The 24,855-nt window shown below is 37.0% G+C and overlaps 1 protein-coding gene across 1 annotated transcript in view; it reads left to right on the forward strand.

Moving 5' to 3' along the window:
- PRKD3 (protein kinase D3) overlaps positions 1 to 24,855 on the forward strand; it is a 67,692-nt gene that overhangs the window by 15,106 nt on the left and 27,731 nt on the right. Inside the window, exons 2-5 of the mRNA XM_007445787.1 lie at positions 15,239 to 15,377; positions 16,905 to 17,036; positions 17,849 to 18,006; positions 23,444 to 23,636. Coding sequence (XP_007445849.1) covers positions 15,239 to 15,377; positions 16,905 to 17,036; positions 17,849 to 18,006; positions 23,444 to 23,636 — 622 coding nt within the window. The remainder of the gene's footprint in view (positions 1 to 15,238; positions 15,378 to 16,904; positions 17,037 to 17,848; positions 18,007 to 23,443; positions 23,637 to 24,855) is intronic.

Genomic DNA, 24,855 nt, shown 5'->3' on the forward strand with positions numbered 1-24,855 from the left:
CCCGTTCTTTCCACTACAGCTGTGTTGCAGTCACTAGGTGACATACTACTCTTTACCCTATCCCTACATTTTTTTGTCTTGGCAAAACAGTGTCAGGCAACCATTAACTAATCTGGAGCCTCAAACTGGAAGAAGGATTTTTTTTTTAAATTCTGCTGGGTATTCAGGTTAAGACCTTGACTAGAATAGAAAGTTCCAAGAAGTTCGAATTAAAGATAATCAGAACTAACTGAAAAACAAAGAAAAAATAAAATGAATGTTTTGGATTGTATCAAAGAAAATGGTATTAAATGAAGCAACTCCTCTGGAATGCCATATTTAGAAAATCCTGTTGGAGATTAATGATGAGATTCAGAGTCCACATTGAATAAATTTCTCATTGGCTCATCTAGACTTCAGTGCCTTCTATCTGTGTATAGAAACAGAGTCCTTGAAATTCTTCTCTTAAATTAAGTACTAAAAAGTGATGTTAAAGTAATAATTATATTTGTTTCTGAGAAATACTTTAGTGTTAAATTAGTTTACCTTTGCTCAGTAGGCAACAACTTTTTTCAGTAATTTCCTGTTAGATACTAAGTTCTAGGTGCTGGGCATTCAATAGGGAACATTGAAAAGAGATTGCCCTTGCCTTCAAGGAGGTTATTTACTATGATCTGGTTTATTATTAGAAAGACATACTGTGAAGATTTACTTGGCATCAAATGACTTTAGTATTCAGCCTTTCAAATTAAGTGAACATTAAAAAAACCTGTGCTGCTGGAAATGTTCTATATCTTGATCTGGGTGGTGCTTACATGGGGTAGGGGGATGTAGAGTTATCTATCTTCTAATTAACATTAGTGTACTTTGCTCATTATACTTCAGTTAAAAATGCTTTTTAAAGTAAATTAAATGTACAGTAAAACTCCAGTGGTGGGACTTCCCTGGTGGCACAGTGGTTAAGAATCCACCTGCCAATGCAGGGGACAAGGGTTCAATTCCTGGTCCAGGAAGATCCCACATGCCTTGGAGCAACTAAGCCCACAAGCCACAACTACTGAGCCCGCGTGCCACAACTACTGAAGCTCATGCACCTAGAGCCTGTGCTCCACAACAAGAGAAGCCACCGCAATGAGAAGCCCGCACACTGCAACAAAGTGTAGCCCCCACTCGCCACAACTAGAGAAAGGCTGAGTGCAGCAGCGAAGATCCAAAGCAGCCAAAAAAAAAAAAAAAAGTCCAATGGTTTTCCATTGCATTTAGAATAAAACTCATATTCCCTTTTTAAAAGTGTATAATGATAAATTATATGTCAGATAATGTTAAATTCTGAAGCTGTTTTGTTAATATGTAAAAATTGTATTTGACCAAGTAGAATTAAAAAGTTGGAAACTTCCTACCTCATCTAACATATTTTATTGACAGAATTTTAATGGCGTGAACTTTAAACTGTTCACATTAAATAACTCAAAATATAGTGTTGCTTGAAGGAATTTTATTTGCAAGTATTAGGACTTTTTACTTAGGATAAGTATAAGTTAATACCATAAAAAGTAACTTCCACAAAATGGTCATAGAAAGATAAGATGATCTGTTTTTTATTCTTGAAACCATCTTTAATGCATAAGCAAAGACAGACAAGTCTAAAGTGGGCAAAGTGAGTGCATAAGGAAGGGGTGAGCATTTGATAACTTATGAAGTTCTGTTACTTTCCCACATGGACTGGGAACAGACTTCATTTTGCACAGTCAAGAGAAGTCATTGGCACAGCGATGGGGGGGGGATTTGGAAAGAGGCCAAACTAAAGGCCTCTTTTGCTTCTGCCCTGCTAGCTCTTTTACTGTTTCTTTCATTTCCTCTTCTTTTAATCAAGGCTGAAATAGGCTAGGGAAGGAAATATAGGCATGTCTAGTTTTCAGAAGGTTATCACCTTACTTCCACATTTTCCAGTCCCTCTATATTCTTGACCCTTTTTTCCCCAGAGCAGTGTTTCTCAACTTCACCACAGTCGACATTTTGGGCCAGAGAATTTGTTCTGTGTAGTGTTCATTGTAGTATGTTTAGTAGCATCCCTGGCCTGTACCTACCAGGTATCAGTACCACAAGTTGTAACAACCGAAAGTGTCTCAAAACGTAGCCACGTATCTTCTGGAGGGCAAAATCACCCCAATTGCCCTAGAGGAATAAGCTAAATAAATAGCCAGTGACAATTGCTGAGAGTTACTAAGCTTGTTACCACCTCTGCTGCTTTTCTAATCTTGGTCCCTATTACAAGCAACTTTTTTCCCCCCTCATGAGAAAAGGGTACTTAGAAAGCATTATACCATTTTATTAGGTAAGACTTGTATTCTGGAATGATTAATAGAAGGGAGCCCATTGAAAATAGAAATTCACAATGTAATCAAGAATTGATTTTCATTAGTTTGGTAACATATTTCTTCCTCTTAAAAAATTATACAACTGAAAGGGGAAAAAAAGTTCTCCTTTGTTCTTTATTGTGCTGGAGGCTGGCTTAGGAAAAGAAGCCATTATCTTGAAAAAGCTCTCTTTTTCTGTATAGGGTATTTTACTGGCATCAGATCATTTTGAGAAATTCAACATATATACTGCTAAATATACAGGGATTTTATTTGTGTTTTTTGATATGTTGTTCAGGCCTTATTAAGGATCTCCCACACAAAGAGAAACATTCTGAGGAATGGTTGGATTTGGTGTTTTAAAGATCATCAATCCATGAAATAGGCAAATATGAATAGCCAATTTACAGAAAATATAGCTGTCTCTTAAGCATGTGAAAAATGCTCAACTTCACTTCTTACTAACACTATACTGAAATACATTTTTTACCTAAAGTCAACAAGTTCGATAATATACTTGCTGTGGACTGAACTGTGCTCCTCTTCCTTCTCAATTCATATTTTGAAACCCTAACCCTCAGTGTGACATTTGGAAATAGGACTTTTAGGAGGTAATTAAGGTTAAATGAGATCGTAAGGGTGAGGTCCTAATCCAGTAGGATTGGTGGCTTTATAAGAAGAGAGGAAGAGAGAAAGAGATCTCTCTCCCCCTCCATGTGCATACTCCGAGGAAAGGTCATCTGAGCACACAGAAGACTGCTGTCTGCAAGCCAGGAAGAGGGCTCTCAACTAGAATTTGACCATGCTGGTACCCTGATGTTCAACTCCAGCCTCCAGCAATATGAGAAAATAACTTTCTGTTTTTAAGCTGTTCGGCTGTGGTATTTTGTTATGCAGCCTGAGCTGACTAGTACAATACTGTAAAACAGTATGTGGAAGAAACAGACTTTTTTTGTGTGTGTGTGTGGTACTCGGGCCTCTCACTGTTGTGGCCTCTGCCATTGCGGAGCACAGGCTCTGGACGTGCAGGCTCAGCGGCCATGGCTCACGGGCCTAGCCACTCCGTGGCATGTGGGATTTATTTATAAATGTTGTCTACTTGTTTATAGAGAAAAGAGCTGCGCTGCAACTGCCAACTGAACTTCCAGGTGCTTTTTTTTTTTTTTTTTTGAGTATAGTTGATTTATAATGTGTTAGTTTCAGGTATACAGCAAAGTGATTTGGTTATACATATATATGTATGTATCTATATTTCTTTTTAAAAATTCTTTTCATTGTAGTTTATTACAAGATATTGAATATGGTTCCCTTTGCCATACAGTAAATCCCTATTTTTCATCTATTTTATATATGGTAGTGTGCATCTGTTAATCCCATACTCCCAATTTATCCCTCACCCCTTCCCCTTTGATAACCGTAAGTTTGTTTTCTGTGTCTGTGAGTCTGTTTCTGTTTTCTAAATAAGTTCATTTGTATTATTTTTTAGATTCCACATATAAGTGATTATATATTGTCTTTCTCCGTCTGACTTACTTCGCTTAGTCCATCCATGTTGCTGCAAATGGTATTATTTCATTCCTTTTTATGGCTGAGTAATATTCCATTCTGCCTGTCTGTCTATCTATCTATCTACCAACCACATCTTCTATATCCATTCATCTGTTAATAGACACTTAGGTAGCTTCCATGTCTTGGCTTTTTTTTTTTTTTTACTTTTATTGGAATATAGTTGATTTACAGTGTTGTGTTAGTTTCAGGTGTACAGCAAAGTGATTCAGTTATACATATATATATATATATATATATTCATTCTTTTCCAGATTCTTTCCCATATAAGTTATTACAGAATATTGAGTAGAGTTCCCTGTGCTATGCAGTAGGTTTGGCTGTTGTAAATAGTGCTGCTGTGAACATTAGGCTGCATGTATCTTTTTGAATTAGAGCTTTGTTTTTTCCACATACATGCCCAGGAGTGGGGTTGCTGGATCATATGGTAACTCTGTTTTTAGTTTTTTAAGGAACCTCCATAGTGGCTGCACCAATTTACATTCCCACCAGCAATGCAGGAGGGTTCCTTTTCTCCACACCCTCTCCAGCATTATTATTTGTAGACTTTTTGATGATGGCCATTCTGACCAGTGTGAGGTGATACCTCACTGTAGTTTTGATTTGCATTTCTCTAATAATTAGCGATGTTGCGCATCTTTTCATGTACCTGTTGGGCATCTATATGTCTGCTTTGAAGAAATGTGTATTTAGGTCTTCTTCCCATTTCTTTTTTTTTTTTTTTTAATTAATTAATTTATTTTTGGCTGTTTTGGGTCTTCGTTTCTGGGCAAGGGCTTTCTCTAGTTGTGGCAAGCAGGGGCCACTCTTCATCATGGTGCGCGGGCCTCTCACTATCGTGGCCTCTCTTGTTGCGGAGCACAGGCTCCAGATGCGCAGGCTCAGTAGTTGTGGCCCACGGGCCCAGTTGCTCCGCGGCATGTGGGATCCTCCCAGAGGAGGGTTCGAACCCGTGTCCCCTGCGTTGGCAGGCAGACTCTCAACCACTGTGCCACCAGGGAAGCCCTTCTTCCCATTTCTTGATTGGGTTGTTTGTTTTTTTGATATTGAGTTGTATGAGCTGTTTGTGTATTTTGTACATTAAGCCCTTGTCAGTCCCTTCGTTTGCAAATACTTTCTCCCATTTCATAGGTGGTCTGTTGTTTTGTTGATGGTTTCCTTTGCTATGCAAAAGCTTTTAAGTTTGATTAGGTCCTATTTGTTTATTTTTGTTTTTATTTCTATTGCCTTGATAGATGACTTAAGAAAATGTTGTTACAATTTATGTCAGAGAATGTTTTGCCTGTCTTCTCCTCTAGGATTTTTATGGTGTAATGTCTTATATTTAAGTCTTTAAGCCGTTTTGAGTTTATTTTCCTCTGTGGTGTGAGGGAGTGTTCTAACTGTATTGATTTACATGCCGCTGTCCAGTTTTCCCAGCACCACTTGCTGAAGATGCTGTCATTTTCTCCATTGTATATTCTTGCCTCCTTTGTCAAAGATTAATTGATCATAGGTTTATTTCTGGGCTCTCTATTCTGTACCACTGATTCATATGTTTTTTTTGTGCCAATACCATCCTGTTTTGATTACTGTAGCTTTGTAGTATTGCCTGAAATCTGGAAGGATTATGTCTCCAACTTTGTTCTTTCTCCTCAGGATTACTTTGGCAATTCTGGGTCTTTTGCAGTTCCATATAAAATTTAAGATTATTTGTTCTAGTTCTGTGAAAAATGTCATGGGTTCTTTGATAGGGGTTGCATTAAATCTGTAGATTGCTTTGGGTATTATGGACATCTTAACTGTATTAATTCTTTCAATCTAAGAGCATGGGATATTTTTCCATTTCCCTGAAACAACTTCAGTTTCGTTTATCAATGTTTTATAGTTCTCAACAGATAAGTCTTTCACCTCCTTGGTTAGGGTTATTCCTAGGTGGTTTTTTGTTTTTTGTTTGTTTGTTTTGATGCATTTTTTTTTTTGTTTTTCTTTGATGGCTGGCCTTTTTTTTTTGATGCAATTTGAAACGGGATTTTTTTTTTTTTTTAACTTTCTGATACCTCATTGTTAGTGTAAAGAAATATAACAGATTTCTGTATATTAATCTTGTATCGTGCTACCTTGCTGCATTTACGTATCAGTTCTACTAGTTTTTGTGTGGAGTCTTTAGGGTGTTCTATGTAAAGTATCATGTCATCTCCATATAATGACAGTTTTACCTCTTCCCTTCTGATTTGGGTACCTTTTGTTTTTCTTGTCTGATTGCTGTGGCTAGAACTGCCAGTGTTGTGTTGAATAGAAGTGGTGAGAGTGGGTATCCTTGTCTTGTTCCAGGTTTTAGTGAGAAGGCTGTCAGCTTTTCATCACTTAGTATTATGTTGGCTGTGAGTTTGTCAAAAATGGCTTGTATTTTGTTGAAATATGTTCCCGCTATACCCACTTTGGCAAGAGTTTTTGTCATAAATGTATGTGGAATTTTATCAAATGCTTTTTCTGCATTTATTGAGATGATCATGTGAGTTTTGTTTCTTCTTTGGTGATGTGGTGTATCACATTGATAGATTTGAAGCATCCTTGTGACCCTGGAATGAATCCAGCTTGATCATGGTGTATGATCCTTTTTCTGTGTTGTTGGATTCGGTTTGCTAATATTTTGCATCTATGTTCATCAAAGATATTGGCCTGTAATTTTCTTTTTTGGTAGTGTCTTTGTCTGGTTTTGGTGTCAGGGTGATGATGGCTTCATAGAATGACTTTGGGAGTGTTCCCTCCTCTTCAGTCTTTTGGAAGAGTTTGAGAAGGATTGGTATAAGTTCTTTGTATGTTTAGTAGAATTCCCTGGTGAAGCCATCTGGTCCTGGACTTTTGTTTGCAGGGAGTTTTTTCAATTATAGATTCCATTTTACTTCTAGTGATCAGTTTGTTCAAATTATCTGTTTCTTCTTGATTCAGTTTTGGCAGGCTGTATGATTCTAGAAACTTGTCCATTACTTATAGCTTGTCCATTTTTCTGGCATATAAGTGTTCATAATATTTTCTTATGGTATTTTGTATTTCTGCGGTATTGGTTGTTATTTCTCCTCTTTCATTTCTTATTTTGCTTATTTGGGTCCTCTCTTGGTGAGCTTGGCCAGAGGTTTGTCAGTTTTGTTATCCTTTCAAAAAACTAGCTCTTGGTTTTATTGATTTCTCTATTTTGTTTTAATCTCTATTTTATTTATTTTCTCTCTGATCTTTATTACTTCCTTCTTCTGACCTTAGGTTTTCTTTGTTCTTTTTCTAGTTCTTTTAGGTGGAAGATTACGTTGTTTAATTGGGATTTTTCTTGTTCTTTGAGGAAGGCCTGTATCGGTATGAACTTCCCTCTGCTTTTGCTGCATCCCACAGATATTATATGGTTGTGTTTTCATTGTTGTTTTTCTCTTTTTTTTGCGGTACGTGGGCCTCTCACTGTTGTGGCCTCTCCCGTTGGCAGAGCACAGGCTCTGGACGCGCAGGCTCAGCAGCCATGGCCCACGGGCCCAGCCGCTCCGTGGCATGTGGGATCTTCCTGGACCGGGGCACAAACCCACGTCCCCTGCATCGGCAGGTGGACTCTCAACCACTGCGCCACCAGGGAAGCCCGATCCATTGGTTTTTTAGTAGCATGTTGTTTAGTCTCCATTTCAACAATTACATGTAGACTAAACAACATGCTACTAAAAAAACAATGGGTCAACAATGAAATCAAAGAGGAAATTAAAAAATGCCTTGAGACAAAGAACAGTGAACAACCACAAAGAGAAACAAAAAAAAAACATGGATTCTTAATATATTACTTATAAATTGGTATAGCCTCTGTAAAGAGCATTTTGGCAATGTCTAAAAATGTCAAATATGCATGTTCTTTAACCTAGCAAATCTGCTTCTAGGAAATATCCTACTCATATACTCAAAAGATGGAAAAAAATGTGTATATAAGATTATACACTGGGTTTTGTTTGTAATAACAAGATTTGAAATAGTAGCTTCAATTCATGTGGCACTCAGGACATATCAGGAGTTCTAAGCTGTTTACATATATTCACTTATTTAATTTTTATGACAACCTTACAAAGTAGGTACTATTTTACAAATGGAGAAACTGAAGTTAAATAAGCCAGGGTTGTATAGTTAGTAAGTGAAATGGATCAGGATTTGAACTCAAGATTGTTTGGCTTTAATTTTACTCCTCAACCCATATCCCATCAGTAGGGAACTGGTAAAATAAAACTATGCAGCTGTTAAAAAAAAGAATAAAAACGTTCTTTGTATATTGTTATGGAATGATCTATAAAATATATTGCTAAGTGGAAAAGAAAACAAGACACAACACTGTTTATAGTATGCCACCATTTGTGTAAAATGAGGAAAAGATATGTCCATGTCTACTATCTAGGTATAAAAAACGTTCAGAAGGATACTGAGAAAACTGGCAATATTGTTGACTATGGCAGAGATCACTGGGCAACTAGGGCATAGATTTTGAACTCTACTCTTGTCCTTTTTTAAAAAAAATAAATTTATTTATTTACTTTTGGCTGTGTTGGGTCTTTGTTGCTGCATGAGGGCTTTCTCTAGTTGGTGGCGAGCGGGAGCTACTCTTTGTTGCAGTATGTGGGCTTCTCATTGCTGTGGCTTCTCTTGTTAGAGAGCACAGTCTCTAGGTGCACGGGCTTCAGTAGTTGTGGCTTGCAGGCTCTAGAGCACAGGCTCAGTAGTTGTGGCTTGTGGGCTTAGTTGCTCTGTGGCATGTTGGATCTTCCCGGACCAGGGATCAAACCCGTGTCCCTTGCTTTAGCAGGCGGGTTCTTAATCATGTGGCACCAGGGAAGTCCCTCTACTCTTGTACTTTTAAAATTTTGAACCATGTGAATAAATTGCCTACTAAAAAATAAATAAAATTATATTCTAAAAGAGTGTATATTATATCCCAAAGTATAAAATAATTATCCATGAGTCCATACTGAGATATATATATATATCATATATATATATATCTTATATATATATATATATATGATATGTATATATGAACTACATTTGGATAAATAAATAAATGGTAAGAAATAGAAAAATTTCCAATACAGAAGAATTCCAAATAATTTATATAGATACTCTGCCTTGAAGGACAGGGAACATAAATTGTCATTTCTTAAGTGTGGGATGTGCATAGAGACTTACTTCTAAAGAGTATGGTATTGGTGGGAGGGGGAAGTAGCTTTCCAGTGGAGAAACCTGACAAACATGACCTCAGCCAGATCATGAAGGTCTACATCAGTGGTTATAAATGATGTTGATGGTAGGTACGCTTGATATGATGATACGTTGAGAATGGCACCTTACCTCTGAGGTTGTCTTCCCCCAAACCCGAAACTCCAGTCTAATAATGAGAAAAATTCCAATAATGAGGCATCTGATGAAACACCTGAACAGTAAGTAGTACTCCTTAAAACAGTCAGGGTGCTCAAAACCCTGCAAAATCAGAGAAACTGTCACGGCCAAAAGGGGCCTAAGAAGATACGACGATTAAAGGAAATATGGTATCCTAAATGGGATCTTGGGACAAGAAAAAGACATTGGGTGAAAACTAAGGACTTCAGTTAATGATAATGTATCAATATTAGTTCATTAAGTATAACAAATGTACCATAGTGAAAATGTTAATAGGGGAAATTGGGTGTGGAGTATGTGGAAACTCACTGTACTATTGTCTCAATTTTTCTATAACTCAAACTATTAAAAGTCTGTTTTTTTAAAAGAGTATATATAATAAATACACTGAGTAATATAAAAGTAAATTTAAAATTCAGATGTCCAGGGGCTTCCCTGGTGGCACAGTGGTTGAGAGTCCGCCTGCCGATGCAGGGGACACGGGTTCGTGCCCTGGTCCAGGAAGATCCCACATGCCGCGGAGCGGCTGGGCCTGTGAGCCATGGCCGCTGAGCCTGCACGTCCGGAGCCTGTGCTCCGCAATGGCAGAGGCCACAACAGTGAGGGGCCCGCGTACCGCAAAAAAAAAAAAAAAAAATTCAGATGTCCATGTCCTGTTCCCCAGAGCTTAACCATAAACCTGGGAAGAGAGCCTTAGCATCTTTTGTTTTAAGCGTTCTGGATACTTTCCCTAAGCATCTTTGCTGCAGTCATTTTTGTTACAAACATTCAAGTGTTTTGTTCATACATACTACAGTAGTACATGATTATGGTCAGTTGAATCTGGGTGCAGAACTGCAGAACAGAGGCCAACTGTCAAGTTATACATGGATTTTTGATTGCATAGGGGTCAGCACTCCTAGTGCACACATTGTTCTACCGTACATAATTTTTTGCTTATTCATTCCTCTTCTTGTTCATCATTCCACTTTTTCATTAAAATTTGTTCCTTCATTAAGAGAGGTATCAGTTTCCAAATACTAGGATCCATATTTGTAACTGAGCTTTGTATTGTGTTGTGAAAGCCTTCTACATTGTTGTTTCTATCACATGTCTGTTGGTAGACATTGCAAAATTGTATGAGAAATGTGGGATCAACACTGCACCTTTAAGGCCCTCGGCCTGTTTCTCCTCCAGTGTGTAGTGTATTTTATTTTATTTTAATTTTTATTTTTTTTGCGGTACGCAGGCTTCTCACTGTTGTGGCCTCTCCCGTTGCGGAGCACAGGCTCTGGATGCGCAGGCTCAGCGGCCATGGCTCACGGGCACAGTCGCTCCGCGGCATGTGGGATCTTCCCAGACCGGGGCACGAACCCGTGTCCCCTGCATCGGCAGGCTGACTCTCAACCACTGCGCCACCAGGGAAGCCCCCAGTGTGTAGTGTATTTTAAAATAAGAAACCAACTCTTGGGGCAAATCATCCTCATTCGTCAGCTCAATAAAGCAATCAGTAATGTTGCTAACTAGAAGAAATGTTAGTCTGTCATACAGAGTGAAGTAAGTCAGAAAGAGAAAAACAAATACCATATGCTAACACATATATGGAATCTAAGGAAAAAAAAAAAGGTCATGAAGAGACTAGGGGCAAGACGGGAAGAAAGACACAGACCTACTAGAGAATGGACTTGAGGATATGGGGGAGGGAAGGGTAAGCTGTGACAAAGTGAGAGAGTGGCATGGACATATATACACTACCAAACTTAAAATAGATAGCTAGTGGGAAGCAGCCGCATAGTACAGGGAGATCAGGTTGGTGCTTTGTGACCACCTAGAGGGGTGGGATAGGGAGGGTGGGAGGGAGGGAGATGCAAGAGGGAAGAAATATGGGAACATATATATATGTATAACTGCTTCACTTCATTATAAAGCAGAAACTAACACACCACTGTAAAGCAATTATACTCCAATAAAGGAGTTAAAAATAAAAGAAATGTTAATGAACTTTGAAACCAAACTGTCAATCAGTTATTTTATCTTTGATGGCAAAATTGCCTTATGGCCAATTAATTATGTGGCAAAAATGCTTGCTGCAAAGAGGTCTATGGTAAAGATGCTTGGGGTGAAAATACCAGATGTGATTTTAAGCTCCATAGATGATTCCAGTGTGTGACCAAAGGTGAGACATTGTCTTAGGAAATGGTTTTCTTGCTTGAAAACCAATTTCTGAATTTTTAAAAATCATGAACAGTCAATCCCTATATATTCAAATAATTATTAACAGGGTTTTATTTTTCGTTTTTTTGTGGGGTTTTTCCTCAGTACAATTGTTTAGGTTTTTTATAATGTGTGTTTACGTTTTATTTCCTTGTTTTCTTCTTTTTAAATGTTTAATATACTCATGCCTCAAGATTCATAATATTTTTAAAGGTTGGCCACAGTGTTTCCTGATGTTCAGTGACAATATTTAATATTCTCTCCAGCTTTTCTTCAGGCCACATTTTCTTTTACTTCATTTTGTGGGGACCTTTGTTTTCAGAGAATTCCTAAATATCCTGCTAAACACACCTGTAGATCATTATTATGAATAGCAGAAATCTCTTTTTTACAGGCTAGTTATTACATTTCCTCCCTCTTGGAATTCTGTAATTTCTCAATTATATAGATAAATATAGTGTGTAAACATTTGCTAGAAAGTTACTTTATTCCTTATCATCACTGAAGACTTCCCAGCTTGGTACACAAATGCTTATTTTAAATAAATATTCTTAATACTCCCTATAATTCTTTTTGTTTGCTCTTTAGTCTCTTAATAATGCTAATATGACTTCATTGGGTCATGTGTTTATCAAGATTATTTTATATATATTTTTTCTAAGACATAAATTTTTTATTTTAATATTTTTCCTCTCTCATTGATGTGTTTATTTAGTTATTTAGTTATGGGGACTTTTAGTTTTGGTCAAAACAGTATAAGTGATCCATATAATTTACCAGAGGTAGTTTCTAGAGGGAAGTGTTCCTTGTTGTCTTGCTTTCCATCTTCTTACAGTAAAATTCAGACAGACCCTGATACCTCTTTTCTGATCGATAACTTCTGCCTTCTATTTAGGAGCTTGCTCTGTCTCTTGTTCCAGTTCCTGCTACACAGTGCTGTCAGCATTAACCCTTTAAAATACAGATTTGATCATGTTGCTGCCTTGCTCTGGAACCCCTTGTCTCTCCCCCTTTGGATATAGAATAATATAAACCACTAGTGTTTCTTGATCATAGTGCTGAGTTTTTTATAAACATCAAGTAATTTAATTTTGATAAGAACCATTTAAAGTTAATATTCCTGTTGATCGTTGAGAGGTTAAGCAGCTTATGTAAGATGCTGTAGTTGGTAGGTTGCAAAGCTTGGACCCAGCTCTGTTGATTCCAGACTTCTCTGTTTGTATGGTCCCTGTTGGGCTCCTGTGTACTTTTTTGCCTTCTTTCTACCCACCCCCTTCATTCTCCAGTCGTAGGGGTCCACTGACTTACGTTCTCTCATTTACCTTGTAGTTTCTCAATGATGACCCTTTCACTTTCACTTTCTACCCATGGAAACCTTGCTTCTCTTTTTATGATTCTGCTCAAATATCACTGTTGAAGTGATTGTCTACATTCCCAGTTAAAGTTTTTGTTCCCTCTTCTAGAATTTTATTTTTCATTCTTGGCATTTCTCTTATTATGTTATATATTTGTTTTATTTCTCTTTTTACTAGATTGTAAGCCCCTGGAAGGCAAAGACTGACTGTCTTACCTTTACAAACCATAGGGCCTTACAGTTAGAGGACATGAATTTTTTAAAAAGTGAATTTTTTAAATGAGTTTTATTCATACAAATATTTTGTTAGAGATTTTATAAGGATGGAATGTGAAATCCTTTTTATTAATCCTTAAGAATTATTGCAGCTAAGTTATGGGGATGTTTTACTCCCCATTAGATGTTTTCTAATTTAATAATAACTAAGTCAAACTTAATAACATTTCAATTTTTTTTTTTTTTTTGCGGTACGTGGGCCTCTCACTGTTGTGGCCTCTCCCATTGCGGAGCACAGGCTCCGGACGCACAGGCTCAGCAGCCATGGCTCACGGGACTAGCCGCTCCGCGGCATGTGGGATCTTCCCAGACCGGGGCACGAACCTGTGTCCCCTGCATTGGCAGGCGGACTCTCAACCACTGCGCCACCAGGGAAGCCCAAACATTTCAATTTTAAATTAAAATTTAATGAAAATAATTTTTGATTCTATATTTTTACTCTTTTCAATGGAAAATTTTTAAGCTGTTAGAGATATGTTTAAAGCATATTATGAGGTTTTATAAATATTGGTAACTCAAATATTTGAAAAGAGAATGAGCATTATAAAAATTCTAAATATTTCTGCACTTTTTCATTATTTACTCAGTAGGTTTTTTAAAATGCAAATAAACTTTAAAATTTCTAATTAAGTCATTATTTTCAATTCTTAAAAATTCAACTTTTTCCCAAAAAATTGAGACTTTTTTAGAGGTACATGTAAGAATTTTTAATGGGAAAATTAAGGTCACAAAATAAGGTGAAGCTAGGTTGGTATCTGCACCTAAAACATATGCCATAAGATACTAGACTGATGTTAGAATTAGGCTACAAATTAGGCTTGGCGTTTTGCAGTGGGCAAAGTAAACAAGAAAACGTGATTAGTTACATGATCAAATTGTTCATATTATAAAACCAACCAGAGAAATTTCTTTTATGGGCCCTCACAAAGAAGGGCTACTATATGAAGTAGGTGAACCATCCTCAGCAACATCCCTGCAAAGATGCGTTTACAGTTTAGTGTGACAGATGTATATCAGGCCATTCAGTGCAGGACAGTGACATACTGTATAGTTCGTTAAAGGATATTCTGTGAGGAGTCAAAATAAATCAGTGAGAGTATACAGTTTTGAAATCAACTAAAGAAATTAGAACTGTCTGGAGCGGCATTTTGCAAGGTACTGATAGTTTAGAAAATGGTCTTTTTAAAAATTGTTTTAAAAATTAAAGTTATTTTGTAAGGCAAGTACTTCAAGTTGTCTCTTAAACAACTTCAGTAACTATAAAACATTTTAGACTCACACCTTCATATTTTAGTCCTTGGTATACTAATCCCCAAAGTGTCTCAGTAATGTAGTCACAAAATGTAGAAGCCTTGAAATATTTACACAAAGGGCATATGTCAACAGATCTGTAAGTCCTGCTCTGGGCAAAGATTTTTTGAGAAGAAAGCTACCATAAAGAATCATGTATTTGTAATTACAGTGAGTATATTAAAGAAAATATTAGATAAATGCTAGGAACTATAGGTCCATTTGGCAGAAATGTAGGAATTGGTACTCCTGTGACTGTAGTTTGGGAATTATTGATCTTCTACCAGCACTATTCAATAGAATTTACTGTGATGATGGAAGTGTTCTATATCTCCACTGTCCAAAATGGTAGCCAGTAGCTGAGGTGGTGATTGAGCACATGAAATGTGGCTAGAGTGACTGAGGAACTAAACTTTTAATTTTATTTAACTTTAATTAAATTTAAATAACTGCATGTGGCTGGTAGCTAACCGTATGGGAAGCTCAGTTCTAGAGGACAGGAAAGACTGCTTATCTTTCAGGCTTTGTAAGAGAAGCCCTAAGTTCAAGATTGTATTCTCCATCAGTAACTGAATAAAGAAATTCTGTACTTCTAAGAAACACATGTTTTAAGATAATCAACGATTATTTATATTGCTTACTTTTATATTTTTGAACTTGAGAATTAACCAGGATGCTTGAGCACATGGTTGATCTTTTTGGATATTAATAGAATTGTTAGCAAATAGTGTTAGGCTAAAAAGTACATTTAAAATTATTTTATAAGGTTGAGACATTTACTTATAAAAATAGAAAGCTGTAGGTATACTGATATAGGACTATTTTCCTGCAGTTTCCAGAGTGTGGATTCTTTGGCATGTATGACAAAATTCTTCTCTTTCGCCATGACATGAACTCAGAAAATATTTTGCAGCTGATTACCTCAGCAGATGAAATACATGAAGGAGACCTAGTAGAAGTTGTTCTTTCAGGTAAGTAAATAGTTTATTTTGTTGCCTTTCTTTTCAACGAGCCTTATTTTTTGCATTTAACTAAATGCTGTGTTCAATTACACTTTGTACTACAGTTGCTTACTTCTTTCATCTATAATAATGGTTACTATGTGATTTTTACTTTCAGGAAGGTTATATCACAGATGAGAAAGTAGGAAAATAAGCCTGAATTACTTATTTGAGTGTTACTAAGCTAAGGGAATTATCAATTGAACGAGAAGAGGAATATGTTCATCTTTTGAGTCAAAGAAGTAAAACAATTACACTGAAATTCTGGTCCCTTTCCCCGTTTCTGTGAAGAGCATAGAAGAGAATTAGGGCTCAGAAAAGAAAATGAGAAAAAAAGGAGAAATAATGAAGATTTGGAAGAGGAAACTGCAATACTGGTTGATTCCATGACTTAAATAATGCTCCTTCTCTTTTTGTTCTCTGTGGACATTTTCTTATTCTCTCCTTTCCTCTCTCACCTATTCTTGCCATCCATTGTTCTTTAGCTCCTGCTATTATCTCATCCAACAAGTGGGCAGGATTGTTAGTGAGAAGTGTAAAGGAACAAAGAATGTATATAGTAGGCCTGCAAAACTTCTTGTTTGGCAGCAAAGGAAGGAGGGAGGAAGAGAGGAGAAGGGGAGGGAGGAAAGGAAAGAAATGGAAGAGAAAGAAAGGAAGAAAAGCTGGTCAGGAGTCCAGAGTCCTGCCACCATTTTTTTTTCCTCTTCCCACATTCATATTTGCAGCCTGTTCTTGAGATCCTCTCTGACCATCACCTTTCCTTATTAGTCTCTTATCATTCCCATTCATCTTTTCTGCCACAACCCCAAATTCTATACATATCGCAATCCTTGTCTTTCTTTTCACTCCAGAGGGGCTTCACTCCCGGTCCTCCCTGGAGATCATGCTCACATCTATTCCTCTCTTGCCCTGGACCCTACATCAGGCCACGGGGGATATCCACTAATGACTTGCAGGTGGTGTTGAGAGGATGTCTGCTGCTGTTGACTTGCCCACAAAGGGGAGAAGAGTCTCTTTATCCTAACCACTAGGACTCTGGAGAACAGACAGAGTGTATCCTGGGATCCTAAATTAGAACTGAGTGTGTTTCCCACAGAAACATTGCTATAACTTAATGTTAAGTTCCACAGTTTTTTTTTTTAACTTTAGTGTTCTATTTCCCAGTATATTATAAGTTAAATAGTTTTTAACTAGCTAAAATAAATCTTGACAATTATTTGCAATGTTATCACTCCGAGAAAATGCTTTTGGAGGTCACAATACCTACCTATAGACCTGCTTTTGGAGCTCAAATTATTTGAAGTTGGTGAAGTTCCTAAAATAGAGTTTGAAAACCACAATATTAGCTGCTGAAAATAATTTATTTTTATGGTCAGATGAAACTTTCAGAAAAAAAAGATTCTGTGTACTTTGACAAATGAATATGGTCAATGTTCTTAATCTAATCACAATTACAAGTACAGGGTTTATTTGAATATTTTTCTTTTTTAAAAGCTTTGGCCACAGTAGAAGACTTTCAGATTCGTCCACATACTCTCTATGTACATTCTTACAAAGCTCCTACTTTTTGTGATTACTGTGGTGAGATGCTCTGGGGATTGGTACGTCAGGGACTGAAATGTGAAGGTATGTGTTCTAAATTTTTGTTTCATTTGAAATAGGATTTCACATTTGCATTCAGTAATCATCAATGAAAAAACAAGATCATTGGTAGTGACTAGGTAGTACCCAAGGTTTAGAATTGGGGAGGTATGGTTATATTGTATTAGAATTACCAGGGGGTGGGATGCGGGGTACATTTCTGATTAGTCAATAAATTTTTCCTGTAAAGGGCCAGAGAGTACATATTTTAAATTTTGCTGGCCATGTGGTCTCTTTACAATGACTTAACTTTGCTGTTGTATTGATAGCATGAAAATAGCCATAGACCGGTTGTAAACAAATGAGTATGCTGTGTTCCAATAAAATTATTTATGAACACTGGAATTTGAATTTAACATAATTTTCACATGTCATAGGAGTAATTTGGTACACAGTCTACAGTTTGCTGAAGTTCTTTAAGCCATAGGTTCTCAAACTTTATCGTGTATCAGAATCACCTTGAGGACTTGTTGAAACATACTTTGCTAGGCCCCATCCCCAAAGTTTTTGATTCAGTAGGTCTGAATTACTGGTGGAGCCCAGTAATTTAGATTTCTAACAAATTCTCAGGTGCTGCCTTGAGGAGCACACTTGAAGAAACCACTGCTTTAGCCAACTTAACCTTTCTAAATAACCTTTCTACACGTTTCCTATTCTTCTTAGCTTGTCATCTGGGTTCTTCATTAGGATAACTATTGCTGCCAGAGAAAATAAATAAAGGAAGCACCTATTTTTTTATGTACACACTTATATAGTAAAGTTAAAAAAATTTTTTTAACCTTTTAAAATATATTTAGGCTGTGGATTAAATTACCATAAACGATGTGCCTTCAAGATTCCAAATAACTGTAGTGGTGTAAGAAAGAGACGTCTGTCAAATGTATCCCTGCCAGGACCCGGCCTCTCAGTTCCAAGACCCCTGCAGACTGAATATGTAGCCCTTCCCACTGAAGAGGTATGTATTCTAAGGTAATAGAGGGCATTTTACTACTTACTCCTTATGTTTCTGCAGGATATATAACATCATCTTAAAACATAAGTTATATACTGAAAAATAGTAACATTCCTACACTTAAGAAACTTAAAATGTATTACTGTAGACAGGGCTTACCAATAGTCATGAATTGCATTTTGTATACTTTGTGATAACCTTATCACTTGGACCATAAGATCAACCTCCTAACCAGTATCCCGACTCCTGGTCTCCACACTTCACTACAGCTTAATGTACAACAACTGATTAGATTACTCCCCACTAGGACTCCTTTATATATTCTGTGTTTCTGACAGTCTGTGATATTCATCATTCCCTTAACACACCCTTTCCCCCTTACATGTGCTCTTCTTGGTATCTATCCTACATGCTTTTTTCCAGACCTAGCTCAGCAGCTACCTTACCTGATTCCCCTTTACCTAGAAGTTACTTTTCTGAATCACATAGCACTTTTCAAATCTCCCTAATGGTGTGTATAGCATTCTACCTTAATATCATAGTGTTTGGAGTTTATGATCTATTTAGAGAGGACAGTATTCACGACTTTGCCCCATCATGCCCAGCACCATACCTTGTACTTTAGTGGGTACTCACTCATAAATGAATGAGTGTCTGAGTGACACCACTGATCACTGATCCCTAATATTCCAGTGAGGTATATTAGTAGATCTCTATACCATGAGACCACTGGGACTCAGAACAGTCAAGTGACTTGACTGAAGTCACAGAGCAAATTAGTAAGCAATATTAGAATTCAACCCAGATCTGATTATTTGTAAATCAATGACTTTTCCTCATATCTTGTACCCCTCAAGGGTAAATGTAGTAGATCAGGGAAGAAAGAAATAACCACCTATTCATTTGGTACTACTTAAAATGACTTCCATCTATACATTACAATCTTAACATTTAATTATTTCTGTAACCCCTTTGGTCTTCTGTATATTAATGGCAAAATCAAGTCTTTGGGCTGTTGTCTTGACACCCTCGTCACAAGATTTTGCTAAACCGAGGCACTGGAGTAAAAGCTTCTGAAATTCTTTCACAGCAATCCCATATTTCCATATTGCGTAGCCCTCCTATGAGATTTTTAAAGTAGAAGAAGAATGCTGTAGCATTAGGAACTGAGAGCAAAGAGTTATTATAAACACATACAAAAGCTTGGGGAAAGATTGGTAATAGAAAAGTTAATACATTTTATATACAAACTGCACAGGAAACTTAGCTAAGATTGGGAACTGTAGGATGAACACATGTTGTTTTGAGAACCCCACAAATGATACTGGTGTGTCAGCCATACCCACTGAGTATTGCAAGATTAGGAAATGGCAGGACAGAGCAGATGAATAATGTATTATTCATTCATTTATATTTTATCCCAAAGGTGAAACTTCCTTAGGGAAATATGAGAAGTAGAGTGACATGTTTGAATTGGTTAGATTGTGCAGAGTATTTTAGAACAAGTAGAAATTGTAAAGAGGAATCTCAGGGTTATATTTGTCAGTCCAAGCTTGCAATCTCAAAATTGTGAATAAGGTACAGTAAGAGAAGAGCTGAGAGCTCATGGAGGAAAATCAGAGGGAAGAAAGAGTAATAAAAGAGTATACTCTAAAGGAATGAAGGAGATAGCAGTGTGGAGATGGGAGCAGTCTGAACCTGAATCTGAACCAAGTTTAGAGAAGAACTAACTCTAAGTGGCTACACAGTAAGAGCCTCATAACTTCTCAGGTGCCAGTCTTCATGCTGGCTGCTTCACTTAGCTTTTCTGTGTAATCCTCAACCCCGTCCTGGAAGGTATAGCTGTTATCCTGATTTCATACATAAGGCATGATGAAAAGTTTCTAAGGAGTCAAGATATTAAACTTCATTGACTACTAGATAAGAAAAGGCCAGTTGGAATAGAAGCCTTTGAATCTGACTCTGGGGTTGTCATCGTTTACACGTAAGAAGGCAGCTTCTGTTAGTTTCTGAAGCCAGTCTAAAGGGAATCAAGTAAAGAGATGGAGAGGCAAAAGAAGATAGACTGTTCATTGAATTTGGTAAAAATGGAACCACTGAGATTAGAGAAACCAGAATTGAGTGATGACTATTTGGAGATGAGAGAGATTAATGTTCATTGCAGTGCATTTGGGAAGTTTTTTTTTTTGGCCGTGCTGCACAGCTTGTGGGATCTTAGTTGTCGACCAGGGATCAAACCCATGCCCTCAGCAGTGAAAGCGCAGAGTCCTAACCACTGGACACCAGGGAATTACCCATTTGGGAAAATTCCTGCGGGGATAGGACAGAATCAAAGTAGAAAGAAACTCTTGGGCCTAGATGTACACATAAAAGTAGAGATATTTCTTTCATTGAATAATGTTCTAAACTCAAATATTTATAATTGGGGAATTGCCCCCTTTAAATGCTTTTATTGCCTTTATTGTTTAAATGATTGAGAGCTGGCAATATTGTTATGAAGTTTTTGTGAGCAATACTTCAGCCACAATTAGTTTAAGCCCACACTGTGGAAATAATTACTTTTAGAAGATTTCTGGCTATATATTAATAAGAAAGAAATAAGAATTTAATAAGCTAAGCGGTAATTTGTAAAGAGAGACATTAGAGCAAAGTAAGAAAAGAACTTTCATTTAATTCTAGTTACTCTCATCTGAGTGCTTACATTTTAACCAAGTGCTCTAGGTAATTCTACCAACATTCTCTGTCCTCCAAATTCTGGTTAAGTCCGCTGTACCTTTCCTGCCTTCCTCACTAAATAGATGGTAAACCACTGTTACTGGTAAGATTGCAGTATGTGCCCAGGTATGCTGGGATTGGGAAAAGGTTAAGAATCACTGGACTGGGCTTCCCTGGTGGCACAGTGGTTGAGAATCCGCCTGCCAGTGCAGGGGACATGGGTTCGATCCCTGGTCCAGGAAGATCCCACATGCCGCGGAGCAACTAAGCCCGTGCACCACAACTACTGAGCCTGTGCTCTACAGCCTGTGACCCACAACTACTGAGCCCGCGTGCCTCAACTACTGAAGCCCGCACGCCTGGAGCCTGTGCTCCACAACGAGAGAAGACACTGCAATGAGAAGCCTGTGCACTGCAACAAAGAGTAGCCCCTGCTCACCGCAACTAGAGAAAGCCCACATGCAGCAACGAAGACCCAACACAGCCAAAAATAAATAAATAAAATAAATAAATTTATTAAAAAAAAGAATCACTGGACTGCTATGTAGAAGACCCAGGTCTAAGTTTTGATTTTAATACTAATGCTTTAGTAGTATTAATCCCTTTGAGCCTGTTTTTTCATATGTAAAATAGGGCTAATAACATAAATAACTACTTGTACTAGACATGAAAAATTGGGTGGCTCCTACAACCACAGTCCCCTGAGTAGTTCCTTATAAACATGCTCTGTACCATGTCCCTGATACCCCAATCCCAGCAGGACCTGACAAAAGGCAAAACTGGCTAAATCAGCCTTTCCATGTTATATGTTTTAAACTTGAGACAAACTGAGTGGTAGAAGCAGAAGCAAGAGAAGCACAGTGTTGAGTCACCACTAGACTAGGGGGCCGGGGATGAGCAAAAGCTTAAAGTATCTGTTTCTAGTTCCCACTGGCTGCTTTATCAGCTCTGCAGAATCACTGTGGTGCTCCTTTTGCTGAAGGTGGTGTGTAAATGGAGGAGGGGTGGGCCACACTAGAGCAGGACACCTTAGACAGCTGAAATATGTAAGTTTGGTTCGTGTTTTAACATTCTTTTTGTACTTTCCTTTTTAAAAAAAATTAATTTATTTATTTTTGGCTGTGTTGGGTCTTCATTGCTGTGCGCGGCCTTTCTCTAGTTGCGGCGAGCAGGGGCTACTCTTCATTGCGGGGCTCAGGCTTCTCATTGTGGTGGCTTCTCTTGTTGCGGAGCATGGGCTCTAGGTGCACAGACTTCAGTAGTTGTGGCTCGTGGGCTCTAGAGCGCAGGCTCAGTAGTTGTGGCACGCGGGCTTCAGTAGTTGTGGCTTGCAGGCTCTAGAGCGCAGGCTCAGTAGTTGTGGCGCATGGGCTTAGTTGCTCCGCGGCATGTGGGATCTTCCCAGACCAACTCGAACCCGTGTCCCCTGCATTGGCAGGCAGATTCTTAACCACTGTGCCACCAGGGAAGTCCCATCTTTTTGTACTTTTCTTAAACTGCTTCATAATTTTCTTTAGAACATTTCTGGCTACACTTCAGTGAAAAACTATCCATCAGAGGCTGTATCTGTGTTATTTTTATAGTGCTGTCCTCCAATGGTCAGTCCTTTTCTTTTTCCTTCTTCCTAATTTTTTCAAAAAAGCCTTTTATTTTCTCCTCCCCTCATTTCTCCTGTATATTTCTCTATCTCTTGGTTTTTTCTGGCTTCTTTTGCTTCTAGTAGTTGAACATATCAATGTACCATGACTCAGCTTCTCTGAGTTACAGACATTACCAGTTATAGAAGGAAGTTCTGACAGTGAAGATGCAAGCAGCTATAACAAAATCTGTAATACATCTAGGTGGTAGTTAGGTATTTGGATTTTGTTCTTGAGAATATAGACTGTATTCATTTTCATATTTCTGATATAGAGCCTGGCCAGTTATAATCAGTGAATGCTGAATTAATATGATGAACCATATTCATCTGACCTATAATTTAAATTATTTCCTTTGTATACATAGAAAGGTTCATAGTTAAATAATCCATTTATCCCTCAGATTACACAAAAAATTTTAACCAACACCACCTTTAACTTTCCTTTTTGCTCACCTAAGAGAAAAAACCCAAATAATTGGAAAATACTTAAAATATTAAGGAACTTCCTAAAGCATAATTACTAAGGGTAAAGTTGTTTTAGTTTGTATCTGCCGTTGTTTGTATCATCAACATTAATTAAACTTAGATTTTCACATGCTTCTTTTAGTATTTGTTAAAATAAATTAGAAAAATTAAGGCTTGTTTCAGAATGTTTTCAGACATTGTATTCAGTAACTCAGCGTGAGCAGCACTAACATTTTCTGAATTTACTTAATTTTCCTGTGACTAATTTCTTGGTAAGGTTTTTGAAGGTATTTGAACATGTTATAAATTCATTTTAAGTTCTGTTTTTTATTTGTAAAATGTCATATGTGCCTGGAAATAATAGTTAATCAGTGAATATATGTATGTGAGGATGAAAATATCTTTTTGTTTTCTAGCATAAATAATAGCAAAAAAATTCTGCACTTTTCTCATTCAAGGGTTGGTAAGCTAAGCTTCCAAAGGAAACTGCTGAGATGCACATTTTTAGGTTTTTGGCTTTAGTGTTTGAAATAAATGACTTTTGTGGTCAAGCCCTGATCTTAATATTAATACTTTGTTTTGAATATCGACTTACACTTATAGAAATTACTTATATTTTAGTCACATGTTCACCAGGAACCCAGTAAGAGAATTCCTTCTTGGAGTGGTCGCCCGATTTGGATGGAAAAGATGGTCATGTGCAGGGTAAAAGTTCCACACACATTTGCTGTTCACTCTTATACCCGTCCCACAATATGTCAGTACTGCAAGCGGTTACTCAAAGGTCTCTTTCGCCAAGGAATGCAGTGTAAAGGTAGGATTGGATGTTTTTCTTAAGTAAAATTTATATTTGTTTTTGTTAGCAAATACAGGTTTAAAATATTTTTTATTTCAGAAGCATTAAGCAAATACCTGTAAATTGGGTTCATAGTTAACTTAAAAAAGATAAAATTAATATGCATGCGACGACTAGTATCTGCAATATGTGTATTCTGTACCAGGAGCTGTGCTAAAGAAAAATTAGAGTATAAACAGAAAAACTAGAATTTGGATATGAGGTCTGGCTGCTTAACACTTGCCAATATGGAACAGTTAGTAAGCAGATAGGCTAATATTTGACCTTAAGTCTTTCTAATTTCAGAGCCAGACACTACCCAAAATATAAAATAATGCCCTCCTCTGGCCATTAAATATTCATACACACACACACACACACACACACCAACATATTACAGGTGTTTTGTTTTGTTTTGTTTTTTCTAATTACGTAGCTATGGAGCTATACAAAAATTGTCATTCCAGACAGTAATCACACTGAAATAGGCAGACTATAGTAGAAGCCAGTGGAATTGTAATGGGGACCACCTGTATTTGGATACTAACCCAGAACACTATCATAGTATTCCAGAAACATCTCTTAATGAACTAGGTTTTTAATAGAACAATGGAATAATTTTTTCCTCTAGTTACATAATGTTTTAATGCTTTTTAAAGATGCTTTTATCTTTTTGTCCCATATCTTCTTCTCAACAGTGCTACACAATTTTGTGAAACCAAAATAGAGTTTAAATATGTTTTAAGGCATTGAGCCAGGATAAGATATAACTAATCTGTCTATAATCTTATGTACTTATTTTTCATGTGATTATTTTAATAGTTCTTGATACTATACTTTCTATATAGAACTATTTGTGGAATTGAATTACCTAGTTTTATCTAGGTAAAACATTAGAGTTGAGATCTTTGCAACAATAAATCCTGTTTACAATGTTGAATCAAATAATTATATGTAAATTTAACTTAAATATATAAGAAAACTTTTCTTGGCAATATATGGCTACATAGGATAATATCAAATAGAGAATAGGTTGTACATTTGTTGCCAATATTTAATAACCATCAGGCAGGCTTAATTAAATATTGAAATTTTATTTCAGCAGCTTACTTTTGAATATGAGTTAATATATAAATTAATACTTTAAAATATCAACACTAAAGTGTATTGGCAAGCAGCCACTAAGGAATGTTTTGGG

This window comes from Lipotes vexillifer, unplaced genomic scaffold (assembly GCF_000442215.2).
Source record: "Lipotes vexillifer unplaced genomic scaffold, Lipotes_vexillifer_v1.1 scaffold278, whole genome shotgun sequence".
Lineage (NCBI taxonomy): Eukaryota > Metazoa > Chordata > Mammalia > Artiodactyla > Lipotidae > Lipotes > Lipotes vexillifer.